The 25,077-nt window shown below is 35.4% G+C and overlaps 1 protein-coding gene across 2 annotated transcripts in view; it reads left to right on the forward strand.

Annotated features, from left to right (window-relative positions):
- Positions 1 to 25,077, forward strand: part of AMN1 (antagonist of mitotic exit network 1 homolog) — a 49,949-nt gene that overhangs the window by 10,164 nt on the left and 14,708 nt on the right. For both annotated transcript variants that reach the window (XM_019736829.2, XM_019736847.2), the window contains exons 2-6: positions 3,419 to 3,551; positions 14,618 to 14,762; positions 16,358 to 16,575; positions 16,891 to 16,947; positions 23,778 to 23,889. In XM_019736829.2, coding sequence (XP_019592388.1) covers positions 3,419 to 3,551; positions 14,618 to 14,762; positions 16,358 to 16,575; positions 16,891 to 16,947; positions 23,778 to 23,889 — 665 coding nt within the window. The remainder of the gene's footprint in view (positions 1 to 3,418; positions 3,552 to 14,617; positions 14,763 to 16,357; positions 16,576 to 16,890; positions 16,948 to 23,777; positions 23,890 to 25,077) is intronic.

The following is a 25,077-nucleotide window of genomic DNA, read 5'->3' on the forward strand; positions in this document are numbered from 1 at the left end:
TAAGATTGAACATTGCACCTTGAGCTGAGCTGCCGCTGAGCTCCCGGATGGCTCAGTTGGTTGGAACACAGGCTCTCAACCACAAGGTTGCTGGTTCGACTCCCGCAAAGGATGGTGGGCTGTGCCCCCTGCAACTAGCAATGGCAACTGGACCTGGAGCTGAGCTGCGCCCTCAACGACTGACTGAAAGGACAACAACTTGAAGCTGAACGGCACCCTCCACAACTAAGATTGAAAGGGCAACAACTTGACTTGGAAAAAAGTCCTGGAAATACACACTCTTCCTCCAATAAAGTCCTGTTCCCCTTCCCCAATAAAATCTTTAAAAAAGAAAAAAAAAAGATATATGCACCCTCGTGTTCATTGCAGCATTATTTACAATAGCCAAGATATTGAAGCAATCTATGTGCCCATCAATAAACAATTGGATAAAGAAATTTTGGTACATATATATAATGGAATATTACTTAGCTATAGAAAAGAATGAAATCTTACCATTTGCTGCAATATGGATAGACCTAGAGGGTATTATGCTAAGTGAAAAAACTCACAGTGAAAGACAAATACCATATGATCTCATTCATATGTGGAATCCCAAAAACAAAAATGAACAAACAAAACTGAAACAGACTCATAGATAACAGAGAACAAACTGATGGCCTCCTGATGGCAGTGGGGTTGGAGGGTTGGGTGAAAAAGGTGAAGGGATTAAGAAATACAAATTGGTAGTTAGAAAATTGTCATGGAAATGTAAAGCAGAACATAGGGAATACAGTCAACAATATTTTAATAACTATGTATAGTGCCAGGTGGGTACTAGATTAATTGGGGGGAATCACTTCGTAAATTGTATAATGTCTAACCACAGTGCTGTACACCTGAAACTAATATAATATTGAATGTCAACTGTAATTGAAAAATAAAATAAATTTTAAATAAAGGAAAATTAAGGACACTTCAACCAGCCCTATCTTCCCTCATACTCAATATCAATGTTTCTTTTAGGAGCCCCATGCTCTGTGGTTCACAAGTAACTAACAAATGAAAATGAAGCATTTTGTACTTTTTGGAAAAATAAGATGAAAATGTGTTCAAATTAATTAATAATTAGGGATTGTAATTTAAAGTCACAATGCATTACTACTATACACTCACTAAATTGGCTAAAATTAAGAAGAGTGACAATGCCAAGTTTTGAAAAGGATGTGGATTCCAATAACTCTAATTGACTGATGGTAAGATTGTGAGTTAGTATAACCACTGTGGAAAACTGTTTGGCATTAAGCTACTATTTTTATACCCTATATTAGCATACCCTATGAGCCAGTATATATACTCCTAGATATATACTCAATTGAAACACAGGTACATGTGCACAAAAAGATGTGAACAAAAAGACATGTCCAACAGTATTCATATTAACATTCAGAATAGTAAAAAATTATAAACTGCCCAACTGTACATCAACAGTAGAATAGATAAATTGTTAAAACAATGGAATATTATGCAGTAGTGAAAATGGACATAAACCAACTGAAAATAAAAATGAACAAACTATTGCTATCTGCGTGCCTGCAGATGTATCTTGCAAACATATTAACAAAAGAAGCTAAAGAAAGATGGTGGAGCAATTTTAAAACCAGACTGAATAAAATCTGAAGTGACAAACATTAATATTGTTAGACAGGGACACTGCTTAATGATAATAAGAATATTCCACAAGAAGATATAATGATCATGAATATGCAACGAAGGCTATAATCTTATAAAAAGAAAAATTATCATAATTACATGAGCAATTGACAAATTCAGTCATGATAGAAACTTGATAATACACTACATTTTATAAATAGATAAAAAACAGTATTCTATGTTACTTATGGATTTACTTTATTATTAAAAATATAATAAAATCATGGACAGAAACTTTTAAAAACTTCAGGGTAGTAGTTGCCTCTGCAAAGGGAGATAAAGATAGTGAGTCTGAGTAGGCTTTATTTTATCTGAAATGCTTTGTGTTTTAAGGAGGATATCTGATACGTTATGATAAAATAGTAAAATTTTAAAATTCTAGGTTTTGGGTACATGAATTGATATCATTCTATTTTATTTTTCTGTATCTTTGAAATTTTTCATTTTAAAACACATTTTAATGCACATAAACTAGCAAAAACTAGTACAGATGAAAAGAAAATGTTCAAAATACAAGTATTATAAACTAAGAATTCTACAGATTTAGTAGAACATAGAAGAACATAGAAGAATTAAATAATACTATTAATAAATAATCATATTCCCATAATAATTTTGTGTACATACACAGATATGTACACAGAAATACTCATATGTTAACATATCCTAGAAACAGTGGAATGCTTATCAATGGGGGAATGACTAAATCATTCACACTGTGACATATATAGCCATTAAAGGAGAATTAAAACTATACTTGACGGTTTAAAGAGTTCCATAAGATATTGAATAAGGTGTAGAAAGAGTGTAGAATGCTATCATTTAAGGAAACCCTTTAAATGTGTGAGTATGTGTGTGTCTGTACAAGCACAGAGAAAAATAAGAAAGAATATATACTAAGTTGTGTGAAGAATTAAAATAATGGAGGAGGGAAGGATAAGAGAGGGAAAGGCCGAGGCAACCAAAAGAGGAAAAGAAAAAATAAAGATAGTCCTAAAAAAAAAAATTCAAGTGAATGCCCACATTTATTCATTATGTAAATTTGGGAAAATTTGTATATTTGGGAATATTTGTGAAATTATGTATATTTGGGAATATTTGTAGGCAGAAATTAAAAAAGATTTATATTTATTTGTTTAAAGTATGAGTTTCTCAGATAGTTGGAATTTCAGGCCACATGAGATATGTTGGTTATATGTGTCTTGGGTACAATTCCGGTACTAAGTTTGTTATTTCTATGATTTGTACTATTTGTGGGATCTTTGTGGTTATAATTCTTTCTGTAGTGATTTCCTCATGTGCATAATTTTTAAGAATAATAGTGAAAACAAAATTGATGGATTAACAAATAAAACTTGTCAATGAGTAGTCCCTAGTTTAATGTTTATTTAGGAATATATGACTGAAATCTTGTGTCTTAGGAAATAGAGACTGACTTAGAAAAAACACTTTTTTTGGTCATTTAGAATGCATTTGAGTAAACAAGGTATGCTGAGAAAAAAAGTTAAAAATCACAGCAGTTAAAAATCACTCTTCTAAGAGGAAGAGCTGAGTAAATAACTGAGTCCAGACTAAGCTTTTGAATCTTACAAAGCTTAAGTTATAAATATTAATATAAATATACATCCTCTTTATGAAAGGACTAAGTACTAACAAACAGCATTAAACAAATATTAAGAATCAGTACTGGTACAGTATCATTTACTATATCGTATTTGTATTTCAGATGCCTTTGGTGCTTCATGAAGAATATTTCCAGATATGTCACAGACATTAAGCCTTTGCCTCCCAACATAAAAGATAGACTGATTAAAATAATGAGCCTGCAGGGGCAGATAACAGATTCGAACATAAGTGAGGTAAGAGTATGTACAAATGTAAAGCAAGCATATTTTACTCTTTGGATATGGTTTCAGATTTCTGGAGCAATTGTATATAGTAGGATTAGTAATAATTTTAAAATATAATATAACATCAGAGTTTTTTATTTCTCCAGATAACCAAAATGTTCATGTGTAGTAATTCCTAAAAACTCTCCTACCATTCTTTCATTTATTTCCCTTGTCTTCATAGTACCAGTCCCCTTGATCTCCATATTTTCAAAAAGTTTTAAACTTTTTTATCAATTATACCCCAATAAAACTGGAAAAAATTAAAATGAACATGCAGGGTGAATAAACAAATGGCAAAAAAATAAAAAAGACCCACAATGAGATATTTATTACATCATGACTCTAGTACACAAAGCACACTTAAGTGTAACAATACAGCAGGTCCTTGAATGACATCATTGTGTTATAATGTTGATCAGGTGCCATAGGAACTAACTCTTGTTTATATCAATCAGCCTGTGGTAAAATTGGTTTCGTTATATGTTGTTTGGCTTAAAGTCATGGAACCTATTGATGACATTGAGGACTCACTGTTTTGTGTGCAGTACACTTTGATATTCTCTATTTTATTCCGTTATATCTTACTTCCTTTAAAAATGTTGATCACAGCCTAATAAATTGATTTTATCCATTCATGGATGACAATCAGCAGTTGAAAATCACTCCATTAAACTCTTCTCATTCTTTTTCTGGATTCCTCACACTTCTGTTAATTTATACTTACTTCCCTTCTCTACAACCAAGCTAAAATTGGCTATTCTGTAAGGCAGTAAATATAGTAAGGGTCCCCAACCTGAATTAAAACCCTAGTTTTGCCATTCTTTCTGACATTGAGCCTCAGCTTTCTTAATTGTAAAATGGGTTTGTAGCTATCATCACTGTGAGCCGAGACTAGAACTACAGTAGTAGTTCCCCCCTTATCTGTGGGGGATATGTTCTAACACCTCCAGTGGATGTCTGAAACTATGGATAGTACTGAACCCTATGTATACTATGGTTTTTCCTATGCGTACATACCTTTTCATTTAAAGGAAGCACTTTGCGGCTTCTCTTTGGCATATCTGAATTATCAGCATCACTCTTCTTGTGCTTTGGGGCCATTATTAAGTAAAATAGGGTTACTTGAACACAAGCACTGCAATACCTTACAGTAATCTGATCACTTAGATGGCTACTAAGTGACTACTGGGCAGGTCGCATATACAGTGTGCATACACTGGACAAAGGTATGATTCATATCCAGAGCAGGACAGTGCAAGACTTCATACTACTCAGAGAGGTGCACAATTTAAAACTTATGAATTGTTTATTTCTGGAATTTTCCATTTAATATTTTGGGATCATGGTTGACCATAGGTACTTGAAACTGAAAACTGAAATCACAGATAAAGGGCGGGGCTATTGTATAATTGCTGTCTTTACACACATTCTGTCCAAAGCCTGTGATCAAAAGCAAGCAGACTCTGATGATAGCACTCCAGCATGTGACCATCCCTGTGACTTCACCTTGTAATTGTGCTTCAGGGTGTCTTAGTGTTTCTTCTACATTAACCTGATGTGCCTAATGCTTTATTTTCTTCATGTTAACTTGCATTTGAACATAGACATTTTAGTGTTGTAGTCTGCTTGGCTCTGTGGAGGTAGAATACTATGTCCAGATTCTTACTGTTGATGATTCTGTGGGTCTATATAATTTATGCGTGGCTAACAGATGAAACATTATGACACGACAGAAAATTGGTGAGTTCCCTTTCCAACTATCTCCATTTTGTTCTATCTTTTTAGTCTGTATTTCAGGGATTTAAATTTTTGTCTTATGGCAATCTTTAATATTCATTTAAGCCTAATATTACCACAATAGAAATGGGGTAAGAAGATGAATGAAATAGAAAAAAACAAAAGTATGATTTTCCTTGGTGCTCTCCCTCTAATCCCCATCCTTACAACAGTGCTGCTTAGAAAACTATTCAAAAAGCCAGATTAATATCTGGTGCAAAGATTAATATCTGGTGCAAAATTAATATCTTTGGAAAGCTCATTTTGTAATATTTCCTAAATCCTTTTATAGTCTCTGAATGGAGAAGGCCTTTTTTGACATGACACTGTGAAAGAGAAACAGCAAAATGGAGTTGATAATGTCAAGAAAGCAATCTAAAATGGAGCCAGGAGCCTCTAGAAAGCTGTGCTAACACATGCCCTCCATATGAAACTGAATTTTTCATGTGGACTAAACCACAAATGGCGGCATCCTGATACAGTTCCTGGAACTGGCTCTGCATCACTGAACTCCATTAAGAGATAAATTTTTCGCCTAGCAATATATATAAGCAATCAATCATATATATATCATATATATACACACACACACACACACACACGCACATACATATACATATACATATACATATACATATACATATACATATACATATAGCACAGTGTAAGTCGGCTTGCCAACACCAATCACAGCTCTTTTGAAACAACTTGTGTAAACCATTTGCAAGCCCTCCTTTTTCAGTTTTTATAAACTCTCTCTTTTCCCCTCCAAACACAGTTGGGTTTCTACCTAAATCTATGTGTCCAGAATTACAATTCCTAAAGACCCCAAATAAAGCTTCTGTTTGCTTTGCAGTTCTTTGTCAAAACTGATTGACATTACATGGTGTCAGAGAAGTGGGATCCAGAGTGACTTGCCTCCACTTCCGGTACCTCCCTTGATTTGAGTAAGGTACCAACAGGAGTCCATTGCACTCTGTCATCTCCCCAGTGGTCCCGGATTATTGTGGTAAGTCCTCCTGGACCTGAATCTCCCACTTTGGTTGAGGTTCAGGCTCTATTTGGGCATCTTCTGTTGCCAGCATTTTTGTCTACAGAACTTAAAACGCCTGTGTGGCAAGTAATTACTCTTTTGAAAAATGAGAAGTTCACTTTCTAAAGGGATGGCTGCTGAACAGCCACCTTCTGGAACTTGTGCTGAATCTATGTCCAAAAATTACAGTCCCTCCTCATCTTGCAAATTTCTGTCTTGCTGGACCATAATTACCCAGGACAGTTTACAGTTCAACTGGCCAACTTGGGGCTCTTTTGAAATCCCTAATTTAGTCTATCTCCACAGTCAATTGGAAAAAAGCTACAAAACTAAGCAACCTCATAGGAAGCGTATTTTAGTTGACATTTTGAGGCCTCCAAACCTATAAGTGATTCAAAAACTGCTTCACTCAAAAACACAAGTTCTAAATTAATCACAGCAAATTCCGAGTTATCTCAGAGGCTTACTAAATTTGAAAAAACTTCTAAATGTTCTTCTGATGTCTCCTTATCTACAACTTCTGCTCCTTTGGTTCCTGTCTTTCCTTTCCCTCTTTATCCTTCACTCACTGAGCTCCCTTTTTATAAGGATGAACTTGAGGCTCCATTAGACACCCCCTACTCTTACTGCCCCATTTAAATTCAAGCCACTGAATGGGCCTGGCCCAGGGTGAGAGCCCCTTGTTTCTTATATGCCATGGACTCAAGCTGAACTCGGTGCCATTACTAAATATTTCCCTAATTCCAAAGAGGACCCCATTGGGTTTGCTAGAGAATTTTTGCTCACTATCCAAACATATGAACCAGGGTTCTCTGACCTCTATCAGCTTATCCACCTGCTAGTAGGAGAAAGACATGCTAGAGAATAGATAGACAAGGTGAGATAGAAAAACTCTATTAACTTCTGTTGAGGACAAGAAGCCATGAACGAGGTCTCAAAGTTGGCTAAACTGCTTCATGAAAAGATACCTGAGGCTTTCCTTGAGTTACTGATTGGCAGAAAATTCTAAAATATATTTAAAAACCTCATGAAACTGTTTTTGATTACTATGATAGATTTGGAAAAGTTTTTAAACAGTATTCCAGTGTAGATGAAGTCAATGGTGACACCTCAATACATTTTAATTCATCTTCTGTTGAGGGTCTACAAGACAAACTTGAACAACAGGTTAAAAAAAATGACAACTTCCTTGGGCCACCATGCCACACCCATGATTTAGGAAGCTATGCCGAGCAACTCTCCTGAGCTATCTAAAAAGATACCAAAATGGAAGCTACATAAGCCCTAAATGCCCAAATTCAAGCAACTCAAGTAATGAATAAACCTACAATCTGTAATAATTGATGGTTAAATCTCCCTCTCAGGGTCCCTAAGGCAAACCACCATTTAAAAGGGTTTGTAATTATTGCAGAAAAGCCTGGGTATTGGAAGAAAGATTGTTTAGAGCTCAAAAGGCAATTACAAGGCCAACAGCCCTCTTGCGACTTCGCCTCAGGGATTCAACCAAAGTTTTCTCAGTAATAAGTTTGCTCCAAGGATCAAAAAGGGAGCCTTCCCATGCTCCTTACTAATTCCTTAGGAAAGAGTGATCTATTAGGAATGAGGAAACTAAAGACCTGGTGAGTGTTGGAGCCACCTTCTCAGTTGTTAGTCCCACCAGCCTCCATCTCTCTTCCTTGGAGTACTGAAACCATACAAATGGTAGAAGTTTCCAATCAACACGACTGTCTCCAAATCTCTTCTGATTACTTTTCAACTTAGACCTTTTCAAGGAACTCATCAATTTCTTTTAGTTCTCTCTGCCCCTATTAATCTCCTAGGATGAGACTTTCTTGAAGCTCACAAGCCCATATTTTCTTCTCTCAAAAGGGGGAAGTATGCTTGTATCTTGAGCTTTTAACTAATGACTTTCAAGAGAGACTTGTCTATGGACTCATCCATGACTATTTTTTTCAGTCACCTTAATTGACCCAAACCCTCCTTTTGATTCCATTTCAAATGAACTGGTCTAAAAATGCCACCAACATCGGTTGCATTCATTCCACACCAGCAATGAAAATTCAAATTGACAAAATAAACCTCTGCCCAACATCCATCAATACCTTCTAAATGCAGAGGCCATTGAAGGAATCATTGAGGAATATCTCAAACAAGGCCTCATCTTTCCTTGCATGAGCCCTTGTAATAACCCTGGAGATTTGTTCAAGAGCTAAGAGCCATAAATAATGTAGTCATACCTAAGCACTCAGTTGGGCCTAACTCTCACACCCGATTCTCAGCCATACCACCAAATAGTAAATTCTTCTCGGTTATAGTTCTTTGTAATGTGTTTTTGTTTTGTTTTGTTTTTAGCATTCCTGTTGATCTTGAAAGCTAATTTTTATGTACTTTCACATGGGAAGGACAATATACTTGGACAATAATCCTCAGAGCTGCACTGAAAGTCTGATTTACTTTTCCCAAATTTTAAAGGCAGATATATAGTTCTCTTACCAGTCCACTCTTTTACTCTATGTGGATGACCTCCTCCTCTGCTCACCCTCTGAAGCATCCCTTGAATATAATTTCTACTTCCTTTGAAAACTAGCAATAAAGGAATATAAGGTATCTAAACAGAAACTGCAATTCTGTGAAACTTCCTTTCCTTTAGACCCTTTGAGGTGTGGCAAATGGACTTTATTTAGTTGTCCCCTTCTCAAGGATACAAATGTGTGTTAGTAAAAATTTGTATGTTTTCTCATTGGGTGGAAGCATTCCCATGCCGCAGAGCCACAGTCTTAGCAGTATGTAAACTACTAGGAAAAATCTCTACTTGGAGAATCCCTGCAGAGCTCCATAGTGACCAAGGAACTCCTTTCAAAGGACAAATTATATAATCTGTATGTAAGATCTGGCCGGTTTTGCAACATTTCCAATACATTTATCATCTCCAGTTTTCTGGTCTTGTAGAACGGACTAATAGGATAATCAAAACTCAAAATAGCAAAACTTGTAGAGACTTTTAATCTGCCTTGGAATAAAGCTCTTCCTTTGGTATCACTCAACCTAAGACCTACTCCCTTCGGCAAACATAGACTGTCTCCTTTTGAAATCATTATCGGAAGACCCATGAGATTAGATCAAGGAATATATGAACCTGCATTGCTGAAAGGAGACCTCCTGCTTTACTGTAAAGAGCTTACGGAGGCCCTTAATACTAACTCACAGCTCATAGAACAATCTTTCTATAGCGTGCTCCCAGGAGATGGGCAATATCATGATCTCCAACCCAGAGATTATGTCTGTTGGAAATGCCATCTCCATAAAGATACCCTTCATCCATAATGGAAAGGGCCATATCACATATTACCAGCTAATCCTTGTGCCACTAAACTTAAGGGTATTGACTCATGGGTTAATGTTTCTCATTTAAAAAGGATACCCACACCTGAGTGGTCATCTCAGCCTATTGAGATCTTAAGCTGAAAATCTAAACAACTCAAGACCACCAGTAGAATTTTCATTCTGGGATTGAAGCAAATGACACCAGATGTAGACAGCTGTCTCAAGACCCTGGACCAGGCCAGTCCAATCATACATGAGTCCACTCAGCAACCCTTACATTTGGTCTTCCCTTTGACACCTTTGTTTCATTTACTGATTATATTGACATCATTACTTAATTTTTGCCTGAACAAAACTCTTGAGAAAATAACGTTCCTTGTCTTCACTTGTTAGTCTAATTTCAAGATGAACATACTCAGATGCCTATGTCTGCTTACTGCAATGACTACCCTATTTGCCTTTCAACATCCTTTTGCTCCCACTGTCCAACCATTATCCAACAGTGCCAACTTAACTGACTGTTTGATGTGCACCCATTCTCATGATGAACCAGAATTAGTGGCTTGGCCTCTAAGCCTTGAAAGCTTACAAAACCTAAATGGACATATGGAACATGCAACCTTTCTGTAGCCAAATCTATCTATATGGCCCCCCCAACCCACAAGGGAATACCCATAAATACAGTCTGGACTTACTTATGATTTGTCTGTTTTGAAAATATAAATTTTTCAAAATTTCATGCAGAATCTTGGGTTTTGGCCCTTTAGAAATGTATAACTACACTCTTTTGTATGATTCAGATGAACATGAGTTCACACCTCGATGGGCCTTAAGTGACTACAATGTTACTTCTTATAATGCCTCTCCAGAATGGCGAAATTTGGGAAATAACACCATTTAATCCTAAAAAGATGTCCTCCTGCTTTTGAATACTACTTGGGGGCTAGATTAAAAAATGTGGTGTTTGGTGGAAAATAAATTAAATTTATCTCTTAGGGAATACCAGCCCCCAAACTTGGAAGAACCAAACCCGTGCTAATCTTTCAATTCTGACCCAAATATATAGAAACCTCAGGTCCTCCTTTAATCATTCTCATGTTGATTCATATGATGACTTTAATGTCTTCTGCATTGATGACTATTATGATCATCTAATCTATGGAGGACATGAATCCCTGCCTCAGAAATAGGACTTAATACTTTCCCCAGAGTCTGGGTTGAACAGCCTAATACATGCTTTCACTTGAGGGCACTGGGTATTTCTTCTTATGTGGGACCCAAATATATGTCACCTTGCCAACCCAATAGTAAAGTGGATATGGTATTGTTATGTCACCAGATGCTGTCACCAGAAAGACTATCCTATCTTCTGTCATTGTCCCCAATGCATGCCCTTTTGTGTATAAGCTTCAAAACAAACCAAACAGAATTGGGATTTCAGGTAATGGTTTTTCCAGTCTGCTTTCCACCCGAAGCCCCATAATAGATAAGCAAGGTTTTGGATATGCCTTCACTAGAGCTTTCCTTCCTTGGCTTGGAGTAGCTGAACTAGAAAAGTCTATCAGAAATCTTTTTTGTTCTTGTAGCACAATCATAGAATGCTACTGTAACTGCCCTTGAAGAAAAGAAATGACTGACAGTCTGGCTGAGATAGTAGTACAAATCCAGAGCTCTAGATGTGTTAGCCACCCAACAAAGTGTACTTGTGTGCTATTGGGAGAGGAATGCTGTTTCTATGTCAACATCTCAGGTAAACTGATACAGTGGTTTGAAGTTCTGAAATAAAATATAAAATCCTTGAATAGGCAGAACATTACCCTATAAATTGGGATTAGATAAGACTTATTTATTTAGCTGACTGCCTGCAGGAATAGGAACCTGGCTTTGTTGTATATTACAGGCTGTGATCATCTTGGTTTTTGTGATTATACTGTCTGGCACCTTAATTAGGTGTCTTGCCAGGTACTTCGACCAACAACTAATAGCCACTACCAGACTAATCGTAGCCCAGTGCCCAGATGTTACAATGAATAAATGTGACTGAGACCACCTCTACAAAAGCACTTTTGATCTGAGGAATATGTGACTTAACTCTGCTTCCGACCAGCCTCCTTGTTGCTCAAGTGTTGCCATAAACTCTCCTATTATACACTCAGAAAACTGTTTTCCCTCCTGTGTGGGACATGGCATACCAGCAATGAGCCTGCCTGGTGATGGGGATCAAGGTTGCTTTTTCATTGATGGTCCAGGGATGCTTCCTAATGATTGATCATCAAAGCTTTCTAAGGAAATAATCTTGATCAAAAGGGGAAACTATGAAAGAAAAACAGCAAAATGGAGTTGATACTGTTAAGAGAGCCATCTAAAATAGAGGCAGAAGGCAACTAGGAAGTTGAGCTAACACACACCCTCCATGTGAAACTGAACTTTTGAACTGGACTAAACCACAATGGCAGCATCTTGATAAAATTCCTGGAATTGGCTCAGCATCACTGAACTTTCTATTAAGAAATACATTTTTCACTTAGCTGTAGACATAAGCAACACTCATGTATAGCACAGTGTAAGTCGGCTTGCCAGCACCAGTCACAGCTCTTTCAAAACAACTTGTGTGACTCCTTTGGAAGCCCCTTTTTTTCTGTCTTTATAAACTCCTGTCTCTTTTCCCCTTGGAACACACTTGGGTTTCTACCCAAGTTTGTAGCTCCAGAATTATAATTCCTAAGGACTGCCAATAAAGCTTCTGTTAGCAGTTCTTGGTCAAAATTAATTGACACCAAAGTTAGAAACCAAGAAGAAAAAAGATTGATGTATTTGATTACATCAAAACGAGCTGCTTTTTGGCAAGAAAGAAAAGAAAGAAGCAAAGTCAAGTAGCAAACCAGGAAAAATATTTGCAATACGTATGAAATTCTACAGGTTTTTTTATCTTGACAATTTAAAGAATCTCCACAAACCAATAAGAAAAACCAAAACAAATGCTAAAATAGATGAATCAGGAAATATTCAAAGGAAAGAAATGTAAATCACCAATAACGTATAAAAGGACATTTAACCTCATTAGAAATAAAAGTCACAGTTTGTCCTTTAGTTTGGCAGAGACTTAAAAAAAATCAGTATTTGTAGTAGTGTGGGGAGCTGTCACTTTTATTCACTGCTGATGAGAATGGAAATTGATAAACCTTTTAGGAGGACAATTTGGCATTAACTGTCAAAAGTCCTAAAATTTTGTATAACATTGATTCAGCAATTTTACTTCTGGTATTTTTTTCCAGTTTTATTGAGATATATTTGATATATAACATTGTATAAGTTTAAATTGTAAGACACACGTGATGTTTTGATACATGTGTAGTGAAATGATTAGCACAATAGGGTTAGTTAGCATCTCCATCACTTCATGTAATTACTATTTACTACTGGTATTAACCTCAAGAAAATAATTCAGGAAAGTACAGAAGTACGAGTATGCTCATCATAATGTCATTTATAATAGAAATACTTGACAGTTATATACAGCATATAATAAGTGAGACACCTTTATTTCTCACAAAATGTTACCCTCATTTTAATAATGAGGATAGTGAGGCCACCAAAAAGAAAAAGATCTTGATGACACTCAGGCTTCAAAGTCAGGCCTCTGCCTCCAGAACACTTGTTTTTAATCACTATACTATATTGCCTCCTAAATCAGCCTAAATGTTCAACTTCAGTGTTTGCCAGTGTAGTCTGCATTTAATAAGTTATGGTGCACGCATAAAATGCAATAGTGTGCAACCACAATTATTGTTGTAAAAGGTGCTTATCTGACAAGTATACATGGTCTGATCCCTTTTCAAAGGGTTTTTTTTTAAACCTCAAAAAACATCAAAACTAATGTTTTTCTTTGGGTGTTGGTATTACGGATAATTTTAGTTATAATGGTTAAAAGCGTATGGCCTTTGGAATTAAAAAGACCTGGTTTCTGATCCTAGCTCTGCTCCTTTTTTGGTGGTGTACTTTGTGTTGCTGTTTAAGCTCTGGGTGCCTCGATCCCTCGTTTATAAAATGGCAATGACCAATCTCTCAGGAGTACGTGTATGAGAGAGAGAGAGAGAGAGGGAGGGAGGGAGGGGGAGAGAGAAGGAGGGAGAGGGAGGGAGGGGGAGAGAGAGAGAGAGAGAGAAAATTAAATGATATAATGTACATTAACACTTAATACCTTTCATGGTTAAGTGCCCAATAAATAGAAATCATTATTTTTATCATTTTTCTGTTTGAATGTTTTGCAATAATAATAGTGCTTTACTTTTATATTTAGAAAAGTAAAGCCATTTCTATTTTGGAAAAAAATAAGTGAAAGTAAAGAAAAATACCCCCAGAAAGAGAGCTCAGAAGGCTTTGAAATTGATCTGGTATTTGTTGCCCTCAAGTAAACATTCAGTAATACTGTTTGTTTGTACCAGCTCCCCAAAATAAGAATAAAGGAGGTAAGTGCTCTAGATAAGCAATACTAGTATCCTAAAAGCATTTGTTGTATACGAGATTAAAGACATTCCTGCTGAGCAAAGATGCACGTAGCTAGAATCTTTAATAGTAAACAGAACTACTGGAAGAGGATAAGCTCCCCCACCTCCTTGATTCTGCTTCTGAGGTCTCAGTCTATACCAGCCATTTGTTCTCAACAGTGCTGTGTGTTCCAGTAAAGATTTTGGGGGCAGTAAAAGCTGCTCCTCCAGGTGGAAGTAGACTTGGCTTTTTCCTGCCTTATGTATCATTCTCCACACAGACATGTTTCTGTGTTCTTTGCTGCATTTTCCATCTACCATTTGTCTGTTGTAACCCCCAAAACACTGAATGTAGAAAAAACATTTATGCTTATAGGGAAAATTAATTTTTCAAAATCGTGTATATATTACAGATTTTACATCCTGAAGTCCAAACTCTAGATCTACGGAGCTGTGATATTTCAGATACCGCTCTCCTGCACCTGTGTAACTGCAGAAAACTCAAGAAATTAAATTTAAATTCCTCAAAAGAAAACAGAATTTCCATAACTACAAAAGGTATGTTTAATCCTGAATGAATTGGTACATTACTATTCACCATCTGATATAATTTTGGAGCAAAAAAGGGGAAAATATGTCAAAAGAGAATATGAAGATGTCAAAGAAATAGAAACTGTATCAGTAAAAATAAAATAAAGAATCCAAATTAGAATTCTTGCTTATAAACGGCTGGAAGTTAAGAAATACACTGGGTAAGTCAGTACCTTGTATTTTAAACATATTTAAAATAAGCATGGATGGATACCTCTGTATTTTAAATGTTTTGCCTGGTATAATGGAACAAGAAATGACCAGTTCATACTTTGTTAAGGCTTTTTTGATGCACTGTTGCAACAGAAAATTAAATTATCAGATTAAACTTCCTATCAGTCTGTAGAATTCATAGGTTTTTATAGCCAGACAATTGCATTCTTCAGTGTCACTATTATGTGAATTAGTGCATTTTCACCATTTTTTTTTCAAAATAGGGGTTTTTATTTTTTGTTTACCTTTTTCTTCAGTATAAGAAAGAGGAACTTAACTAAGTTTCTGGAAAGTTTTGGGCGTAGTTGGCTATATTTTGCAGTCATCTTTTTTAGCAAGTTAGGATATTTATGATACTGCAAAGAAGCATAAGTTGTGTTTTTTTTTCTTTTGACCCCTGCCCGGCTCTCTTCCTTGCCTTCCCTCCCCTCCACCCCCAGCCTCCACTCCACTCTGTTCTCACACCAAGATGCTTAAGTTTTTAAATGTTTACACAAATAATGACTCACTAAAAAGAACTTTCATGCTGGACAATAATGAGTAAAATAAAAGTTCTTTCTTAAGATATGGAAAGCAAGAAAAATGACCTACACATAAATTTACCATCTTCCCTTTTGTGTACTTTGCCCATAAAATTATCTTTTCACAATGCTATAACGTTTGTCCATGACTGAGGGGCCCTGGATCACCTAAGCATTCTTTTATTTAATTGGCATATTATCACGTACCAGTCTCCAATGTGCATTTGCCTCAGTTTAATTGGATTTAAGGACTTCCCTTTTCTTGACCTGCAGTAAGATTGATCCAGGATAACAGAGAAGGACCATGGTGGTAGAAAAGGGCAGAGTCAAAGGGGGAAGAGACAGTGTATAGACACAGGTATGATTCCTAAGGATAAACATGGAAACAATTACTTAAAACATTTGGGTAGTTTAACTTGGCTTTCTCTTCAGAGTCCACAAGAAAATTAACTTTATTATTTTAAAACGTTTTGTTTTGACAAAGGAGAATCATTTACTAGTGAGTTACCTAATTTGATTCTGAATGATTTGGCTACTTCCTAAAAGCAAATCTGCTCTCTATCTACAAACAATTATGGCTCACCGTTAAATTGCAGATATTCTGGAGACTATACTACAGACTGTGTAGAGAATTCCTGAAACATTCCAAAGGATTGTAAATAATGATAGCATCACTGGAAAATAAGCATATCCTCACAGATTGACTAGTTTGAAAAAGGCTATCATGGAAGGGAATGTATCAGTACTGGTCATTGCTAAAGCAAATCAGTCACATTTCTCATATATATAAATATATAGCTCATTGATACATAATTGTGTTTTCCCCAGGAATAAAAGCTGTGGCTTCATCTTGTTCATATCTGCATGAAGCTTCTTTGAAAAGATGTTGCAACCTCACTGATGAAGGAGTCCTTGCTCTCGCACGCAATTGCAGGCTGCTAAAGATCATTGATTTAGGTGGCTGCTTAGGGATTACTGATGTGTCCTTACACGCATTAGGAGAAAACTGCTTATTTTTGCAGTCTGTTGATTTTTCAGCTACTCAGGTAAATGAAATACAGATTTGAAATACAGAGACTGTGTTTGCCCAATGTATTTCCAATGACTCATTAGAAGAACATAATTATTTTTGTTGTTGTGAAATTGTTGACCATTTCATGCTTTGGTAGTTAGTAATTGCAATATAATTTGGCACATTCTGCTCAATTATTTTTATGTAAGGGTGGAAGGTATGTGTGGCTAAAACACATATTTGCTGAATGGGAGGCAATAAAACTATATCTAAATGAGTAACGATTTTTAGAAAATGTTACTTCCATCGTCTCCATTTACATGCTGTGTTGCTTTTTCTTTTTGCTTAGGTGTCTGACAATGGAGTGGTTGCACTTGTTAGTGGACCTTGTGCCAAGAAATTAGAGGTAATTTAAAAATATCTATAAAGATGTTGTTAACTGAATTTTTATATTATCCTCAGAATTTTTTTTTTAAACCTAGCAGACAACCAATGCCTTATTATCAATTAGGTATTTTCATGGACTTTTTTTGGATTTTGGTCTCTACCTCTTTATTTCCAGAGTAAAGAAAAATTGGTAAAGAAGGAAATAATGTATGCTTTAAAATAAAAATCCATCTTCCTTCCAATGAAAGTTCTTCTTTTCCAAAAGTTTTAGCTTATAACACATTTAAGGATAACCTTATTTTGGATGAAGATTGTGAAAAGTTATCAGTGTAAAGCAATATTCTTTAGAATTTTCATGTCTAACTGATAGGTCTAGTTATTCTCTTGCCGTTATATTTTTCTGGATCCATGAAGTGATCCAGAAAAGGATACTATTGTGACATAAAAGTTATTTTGAGCTGAAGATGTTTGAAAATCAACCCATGCAAAAGGAGACTTTGTCTGAACCCCCCCAGCCACCAGCCTAAATGCAAAGCCTTCCAAAAGGGTTCACCAGCCATCAAACCCCCTTCAAAGATTTTCCAACCATTGAAGGTCACTCCTATCACTGGAGGAGTCAGATGAGAACTTGCATAAACAAACACCTCCCATCTACTTTCCTAATGTCATTTGTTTTTCTATCAGTGTCCTCTCTCCGCCTCCCTTTCCTCTATTAAGATATAAGATATAAACTTTAAATTCTAGCCATTTTTTTGGAGACACTTTGTCTGTGAGTGAAAGAGTGAGTAAACTTTTTTTTTCTTGCTAATCTGTTTTTGCCAGTTTAATTTGCAGACTTCCAAAGATAGAACGTAAGAGGATAGAGAAAAGGTTATTTTCTCCCCGATAGCCCACATTTTTGGATTCAGTGACTGATGTGATACCTATAACTTTTTTCTAGATATATTTAAGAAGCCTCTTGTCCTAGGATTTGGGGTTCTTCCTTTCCCAGTTTATAGTGGGTTTTTTTTTTAATTCTTACTTAATATAGCTGAGCTTGTCAACAATAAGCCACATCATATCCTTTTTGGAAGTAAGCAGACTATAAATGAATTATAAATGTTAGTAACTAAGTTAGTAACTCAGTAACTAACTAAAGTGAGCCATGGCAGGAAGTCACATCTAGCCTCTGGCTTCCTTGACAAAGATCAGTCTTTACTTTAAGTGAGCCTGTCTATTGTCTTTTTGCATCTAGGATAATATGCCCTTGGAATGTCAGTAATCCCTTCTGCCTGACCCAAACAGGGAACTGCAGTATCCCTCATTATTATTCTTCTTCCCCTGATTACCATCTCTGTGCTGTAAAAAGTAAACTATTAACTATCCTTTACCCACATATGTGAAAGAAATACCTGTCTCCCGTTTACTTTTATATCCAATCCTAGAGATATCCCTGCTTTGCTTTCTCCCACCCCCTTAATCTACCACCAATGGATTTCCTGTAACCCTCCTCCTTTGATTCTACATACAAAAAAAGCTGCAAACCGCCATTTTGTGGAGCATTTTCTCAATCTGTTGAGATTTTGCTTCCCTACAATTGTCATCAGTTTGGCTCAGATAAACCCTATAAGCTTTCTCTTAGGCTGGATGTTTTCTCGTCAACATAACTATTGTAATAGAATGGCAGTACCATGTTTTTGCCAAATATTTCTCCTTGAGTTATTGCCCAAAGAGATTATTTTTTTGTGATATTTATATATATCTGCATCCTACTTATATGTATGTGTGTATCAAATAGCATATATATATTTTTACAAATCTGTTAATGAAGAAATTACCTTGTTTTTCTTATACCGAGTCCCAAATTCCAAATCACATGCAAATATAAGGGCAATAAACTCTGCCATTATTTTTACTATTTTAAATACTACCATTTGTTGAGCACTTACTGTATTCTAGCCTCTACGCTACTACCTTACATTCACTAGGTTATTTAATTCTTAGAACAACATTATCCTATAGTCACCATCAATTTTAATAAAGTTCTTAAACTGTTAACCCAGTGTATCACTTTCTAATTAAACCACCAGGAAATTTGTTGTCATGCAGTGATAGGAAATATACTTCACGTATTTACTTTACCATTATAAAATTGGAGCACCAACCTAAGCAGATTTAGGAAAAAATCCAGTAGCCAATGTCGACGAAAAACATACAGCCTAAGAGAAAACTTATAAGAGTTTATTTGAGCCAAACAGATGACAATTGCCGGAAAGCAAAATCTCAACAAATTGAGAAAATGCTCCTCACAATGGCAGTTTGCAGTTTATTTTATACATAGAATCAAAAGAGGAGGGTTACAGGAAATCCATTGGTGGTAGATTGAGGGGGTGGGAGAAAGCAAAGCGGGGAAATCTCTGGGATTGGATAAAAGTAAATTGGAGAGACAGGTACTGTACTTTCACATGGGAGGGTACAGGATAGTTAATATAGAGATGTTAATCAAGGGACAAGAATAATAATGAGGGATTCTGTCCTTACCTGCTCAAGTCTGAAAAAAAGGATTACTGACATTCCAAGGATGTCATCTTAGGTGCAAAAAGACAATAGACAGGCTCACTTAAGGTGAAGACTAACTTTATGAAGGAAGCTTCAGGCTAAAGATGTGACTTCTGGCCATGGCTCGCCTTAGTTATTTTTTTTTTTTAAATCTTCATGCCATCTTATGTGGTTATTTTCAGTCTCCTGAGTTTGTAAGGTTTAACCTGTGGCCCCTTTTCCATCCTTTCAGTAAGTGTTGATGATTGTAGTGTCCTATCATTGAATTTTTCTTTTTTTTTTTTTTTTAAATTTATTTGGGTGACAATTGTTAGTGAAATTACATAGATTTCAGGTGTACAATTCTGTATTACATCATCTATAAATCCCATTGTGTGTTCATCACCCAGAGTCAGTTCTCCTTCCATCACCATGTATTTGATCCCCCTTACCTTCATCTCTCATCTCCCACCCCCCACCCCCCTTACCCTCTGGTAACCACTAAACTATTGTCTGTATCTATGAGTTTTATTTCTCATTTGTTTGCCTTGTTCTTTTGTTGTTTTTGGTTTATATACCACATATCAGTGAAATCATATGGTTCTCTGCTTTTTCTGTCTCACTTATTTCGCTTAGCATTATACTCTCAAGTTCCATCCATGTTGTCACAAATGTTCCAATATCATCTTTTCTTACTGCCGAATAGTATTCCATTGTGTATATATACCACAACTTCTTTATCCATTCATCTATCGAAGGACATTTTTGTCGTTTCCATGTCTTGGCCACCGTAAACAAAGTTGCAATGAACATTGGAGCATACATGTCTTTATGGATAAATGTTTTCAGATTTTTTGGGTAGATACCCAGGAGAGGGATTGCTGGGTCATGTAGTAATTCTATTCGTAATTTTTTGAGGACCTTCCACACTGCCTTCCATAACGGCTGCACCAGTCTGCATTCCCAGTCTGCAACAGTGTATGAGGGTTCCTTTTTCTCCACAGCCTCTCCAACACTTGTTACTATTTGTCTTGTTGATGATAGCCATTCTGACTGAGATGGGGTGATATCTCATTGTGGTTTTTATTTGCATTTCTCTGATAATTAGTGATGTTGAGCATTTTTTCATATGTCTATTTGCCATTTGTATGTCCTCTTTGGATAAATGTCTTTTCAGGTCTTCTGCCCATTTTTCAATTGGGTTGTTTGTTTTTTTGTTGTTGAGTTGCATGAGTTCCTTGTATATTTTGGATATTAGCCCCTTATTGGATGGACTGTTTGCAAAAATCGTTCAGTTGGTTGCCTCTTTATTTTGTCGATGGTTTCTTTTGCTATGCAGAAGCTTTTAAGTTTTATATAGTCCCAATTCGTTTATGTTAGCTTTTACTTCCATTGCCTTTGGAGTCAAATTCATAAAATGCTCTTTGAACCCAAGGTCCATAAGTTTAGTACCTATGTTTTCTTCTATGCAGTTTATTGTGTCAGGTCTTATGCTTAAGTCTTTGATCCATTTTGAATTAATTTTGGTACATGGTGACAGATAGCAGTCCAGTTTCATTCTTTTGCACGTGACTATCCAATTCTCCCAGCACCATTTATTGAAGAGGCTGTCCTTCCTCCATTGTATGTTTTTAGCTTCTTTGTCAAAAATTATCTGTCCATATTTATGTGGTTTTATTTCTGGGTTCTGAATTCTATTCCATTGGTCTATGTGTAAATTTTTCATTTTTTCATCAAAGCTTATTTCTGTTAAGTATCAAAATGTTTTCATGGCAATCTTTCTAAAATTTGTTAGAACTTCATTCTTTCCTTCAACAAAGTACATATAGTGAATGTATTTAACCTCTGGCTCAGAGCATCTTTGTGACAATTTCTAACTGAAATTGAAATACAAAATTTTCCATCTTCTTAACTGATTATTCTCTTGTGGGTGATATGTATGCCTACCTTTTATCAGATACTCTGTTTTAATCTGTTGCTTTTAATTTTTCCTATTCTGTTATTTGTGACTTGAAAATAAATTTGATTAAAAGTTTAAGCACATCTTCTAAAATTGACAAATACTTAGTACCGATTTATGTTATGACATTTGTTGACTGTTATGATTGTTTCTGAAGTCTCTGTTGATCTGAGTTTCCAGTGAACAGGGACCATTTTGTTTATCATTTTACTCCCAGGTTTTACAGCAGTTGTAGACACATGTACCTCAATAAATGTTCTCATATTCTTACATTAGTCATTGTATAATTTTCTATAATCTTCATGATTAAAAGTTTAATAGTACCTGCAATGTTGTAGGCACTGGCATATCAGAACAAAATATGTCCATATGATTCTTTAATCATTTTTCTGTTGTTAGTAATTCAGATAATTTACAATTTGTAGCTTTGAGAAATAATCATATGTTGGAGCATATCACATATCACTTTTTTCTTCTATTGCTGCAAGAAACTCCTAAAAATGGAACAAGTGGATCCATAGATGCTAATACTTTTTTAGTAGTCCTAAATTCATGTTGCTAAATTATTCCCATTAAGATTATATTGTAAATTCACAACTTTTGCCGGGACCCCAGTTTGCTAGAATTGAGTATTTTCGTTCTTTTTTTTTTATGCCTTAATTTAATATATTTTAAATGGAACCTGAGTCAAACACTGTTCCTTGCATCTGTTGTTCTCAAATTGTATTTCTTTGTCTGTAGCCTTTGCCAATTTATAGCAGAGGATGCCTTTGTGTTTTTATAACATATGATACTTTTCGCCTCAGTTTTTATGAAGGAAACTCAGTTTTCCTTTATTTCTAAGATATAATTGATTATAATATATGCACCAACGTAATATCAACTTTCAAGAGAAAAGAAATACATCTACCATAAATATACATAAACTATTAGATGACTGTCACTTCCAGAATTGTTAAAATGTTTTTTCTTTTCCAACCAAAGCAAGTTTGGTTTATTTGAATGCTTTCATTAAATTTACCATTTTAACCATTTTAAATATACAATTCAGTGGAATTAAGTATATTTTACATTGTTGTGCAGCCATCACCACTATCCATCTCTAGAACTCTATCATCATCCCAAATTGAAACTCTTTAAAGGGATAAAACCCAAAATCCTACCTGAACCATTTATATTTTCAAAATAGATAAGTTATAAGTAAGTCTAGATTATATTTATGTGTGTTCCTTTGTGCGTTGGGGGACCTTACAGATAGATTTGGCTACAGGAAGGTCACATGTTCCATATGAAACTTTTTACTCATTAAACAATAACTTCCATATGAAACTTTTTACTCATTAAACAATAACTTCCCATTACTCCCTCACGACCCTAGCCTCTGGCAACCTGTAGTCTACTTTCAGTCTCTATGAATTTGCCTATTCTAATCACATTTTGTTTATCCATTTATCCACTGATACTTGTTTCCATCTTTTGGCTATTATGAATACTGCTGCTGTGAACATAGGTGTACAAATATTTGTTTGAGTCCCTGTTTTCAATTCTTTTGAGTATATACCTAAAAGTGACATAGCTAGAGCATATGGTAATTCTATGTTTAATTGTTTAAGAACCACCATACTGTTCCCACTCAGCTATACCATTTTACATTCTCACCAGCAATGTAAAAGGGTTCCAAATTAGTACATCAAACAAGGGATATGTATTTCAAACATACAGAAAAGTATAGAAAGTAATGTAACAGAGGCTTGTGAACAAACCGGTTGAATTTTAACATTTTCCACATTTACTTCAGTTCTTTTTAAATTATATGGCATATCTAAACTCCTTCCTCATTTATCCTGTTTCTTCCTTCAGAGGTAACCACTATTCTAAAGATACCTATGTATCTTTCCTTGCATGTTTAGGTACTTCATCAGTGTCTCTCTCTCTCTGTCTATATATATATATTTATTTATTTGTTTGTATATATGTATATATGTGTATATATATATATACACAAGATAATAATATTTAAATTTTTACATAGTAGTTTTCTAATGTATGTGTTCTTTACAGTTTGCTTTTTTAATTCAATTTTGTTTTCAAAAATTTTTTATTCAAAGTTTTTTTAATTTTTCAAGCTTTATTGAGGTATAATTTACATACAGTGAAATTCACATCTGCGGTGCTTTATAGACTGGTTGGACATTTAACTTATAAAGCTGCTATTACTTCCAAATTACTGCAGACTTACATTGGTCTTTTCTAAAGAGTTTTTCTTGCAAGTAGATACTTGGTTCTTTTTGTATCAGAGTATTTCCCAAGCATTTTCATACTGTTATTATAGACATATTTTTTCTTTTGATTATCTTTTATTTTTTAAATAGGAGATTCATATGGGACATTGTAGAAATCTGACTGATGAGGCTGTAGAAGCCGTCCTTACTTGCTGTCCTCAGATACGTATATTACTATTCCATGGATGCCCCCTGATAACAGGTTAGTATGATAGACTGCTTGGGTTCAAATCCTGGTTTTATCTTTTAATAACTGTGTGTTCTTGAGTAAATTACTTAACTCATTCCATTATTCAGTTTCCTTATCTGTAAGATGGGTATACTGACAATATTTACCTCATAAACTTGGTCACGATGATTGTCTGACAACATTTTATAAGGTGTGTAACACATAGTAAGGGCTCAGTAAATGTTAGTCATGATGGTGGTGGTGGTGGTCGTGATGGGAAGTGTTCAATAAATGTTAACTATTGTGGGGATGATGACTGTGGCAGTGATAATGGTCCTGATACTAACTAAATATGATGCTTTAAATACATAGTAAAAAAAGTAAACTTTATAATATTATATCTATCTAATATGCTAAATGACCTGTTAACTGTAATCTCATCAATCTTGAGATTCTTCAGAGCCCACTTTATAGCACCCCCCTCATCATTGCATGTATCGCCTATCTGCAGTTCTCTCGATTCAAGCAAATGTGTCTGGAAAATATGTTTAGTGATTAATCTAATTTTTAACCAGGAGTTTTAACTCAGAAGGACTGAATACAGCGGATTGGTACATGAATATACTACTTTGGGGGTTGTGAGAAGGCAAACAGAGGCTCTCTCGTCATCAAACAAGGCAGAAAATTGTATTCTAATCCTAAATAGTAGGCTATTATAAGGTGGAGGAGACCACAGTATGTGAAATATAATAACAGCAACCTTTGATAATAGATCTTTTCAGAATACCAACTAAAAGTGTATAAATCTACCCATTGAGCTATGTGTACATTTAATCAATACATTGAACAAGCAAGTGCTATAATACTCTTAAAGTGACTCTATTTTCTTCATACTGTTTTAAGTACAGATCTGCTCTAAAGGGGCTAATTTTTTCCAAAGCCAGATGAAATATCAGACATGTGCCGTTGACTTTTCTTATCATTCTCAGATAGTCAAGTCTCATCATTTCATATCACGGAAACCTTCTCATTTCAGTAATTGAAATGTCTTAGGCCTATGTAATACTCAAAACAAGCTAAAGCTTTTTGCTCCTCCAGTCAGCTCAGGTTTGCTGTAGGTGGATAGACTGCAGTGGATAAGGGGACATTGTTAGTTTCTCTGTTTTATCATCTCATGCCTCGCTTCCTTCCCCAGCTTGCCCACCATGGTTTCTGACCCCA

Source organism: Rhinolophus sinicus, linkage group LG02, assembly GCF_036562045.2.
Source record: "Rhinolophus sinicus isolate RSC01 linkage group LG02, ASM3656204v1, whole genome shotgun sequence".
Lineage (NCBI taxonomy): Eukaryota > Metazoa > Chordata > Mammalia > Chiroptera > Rhinolophidae > Rhinolophus > Rhinolophus sinicus.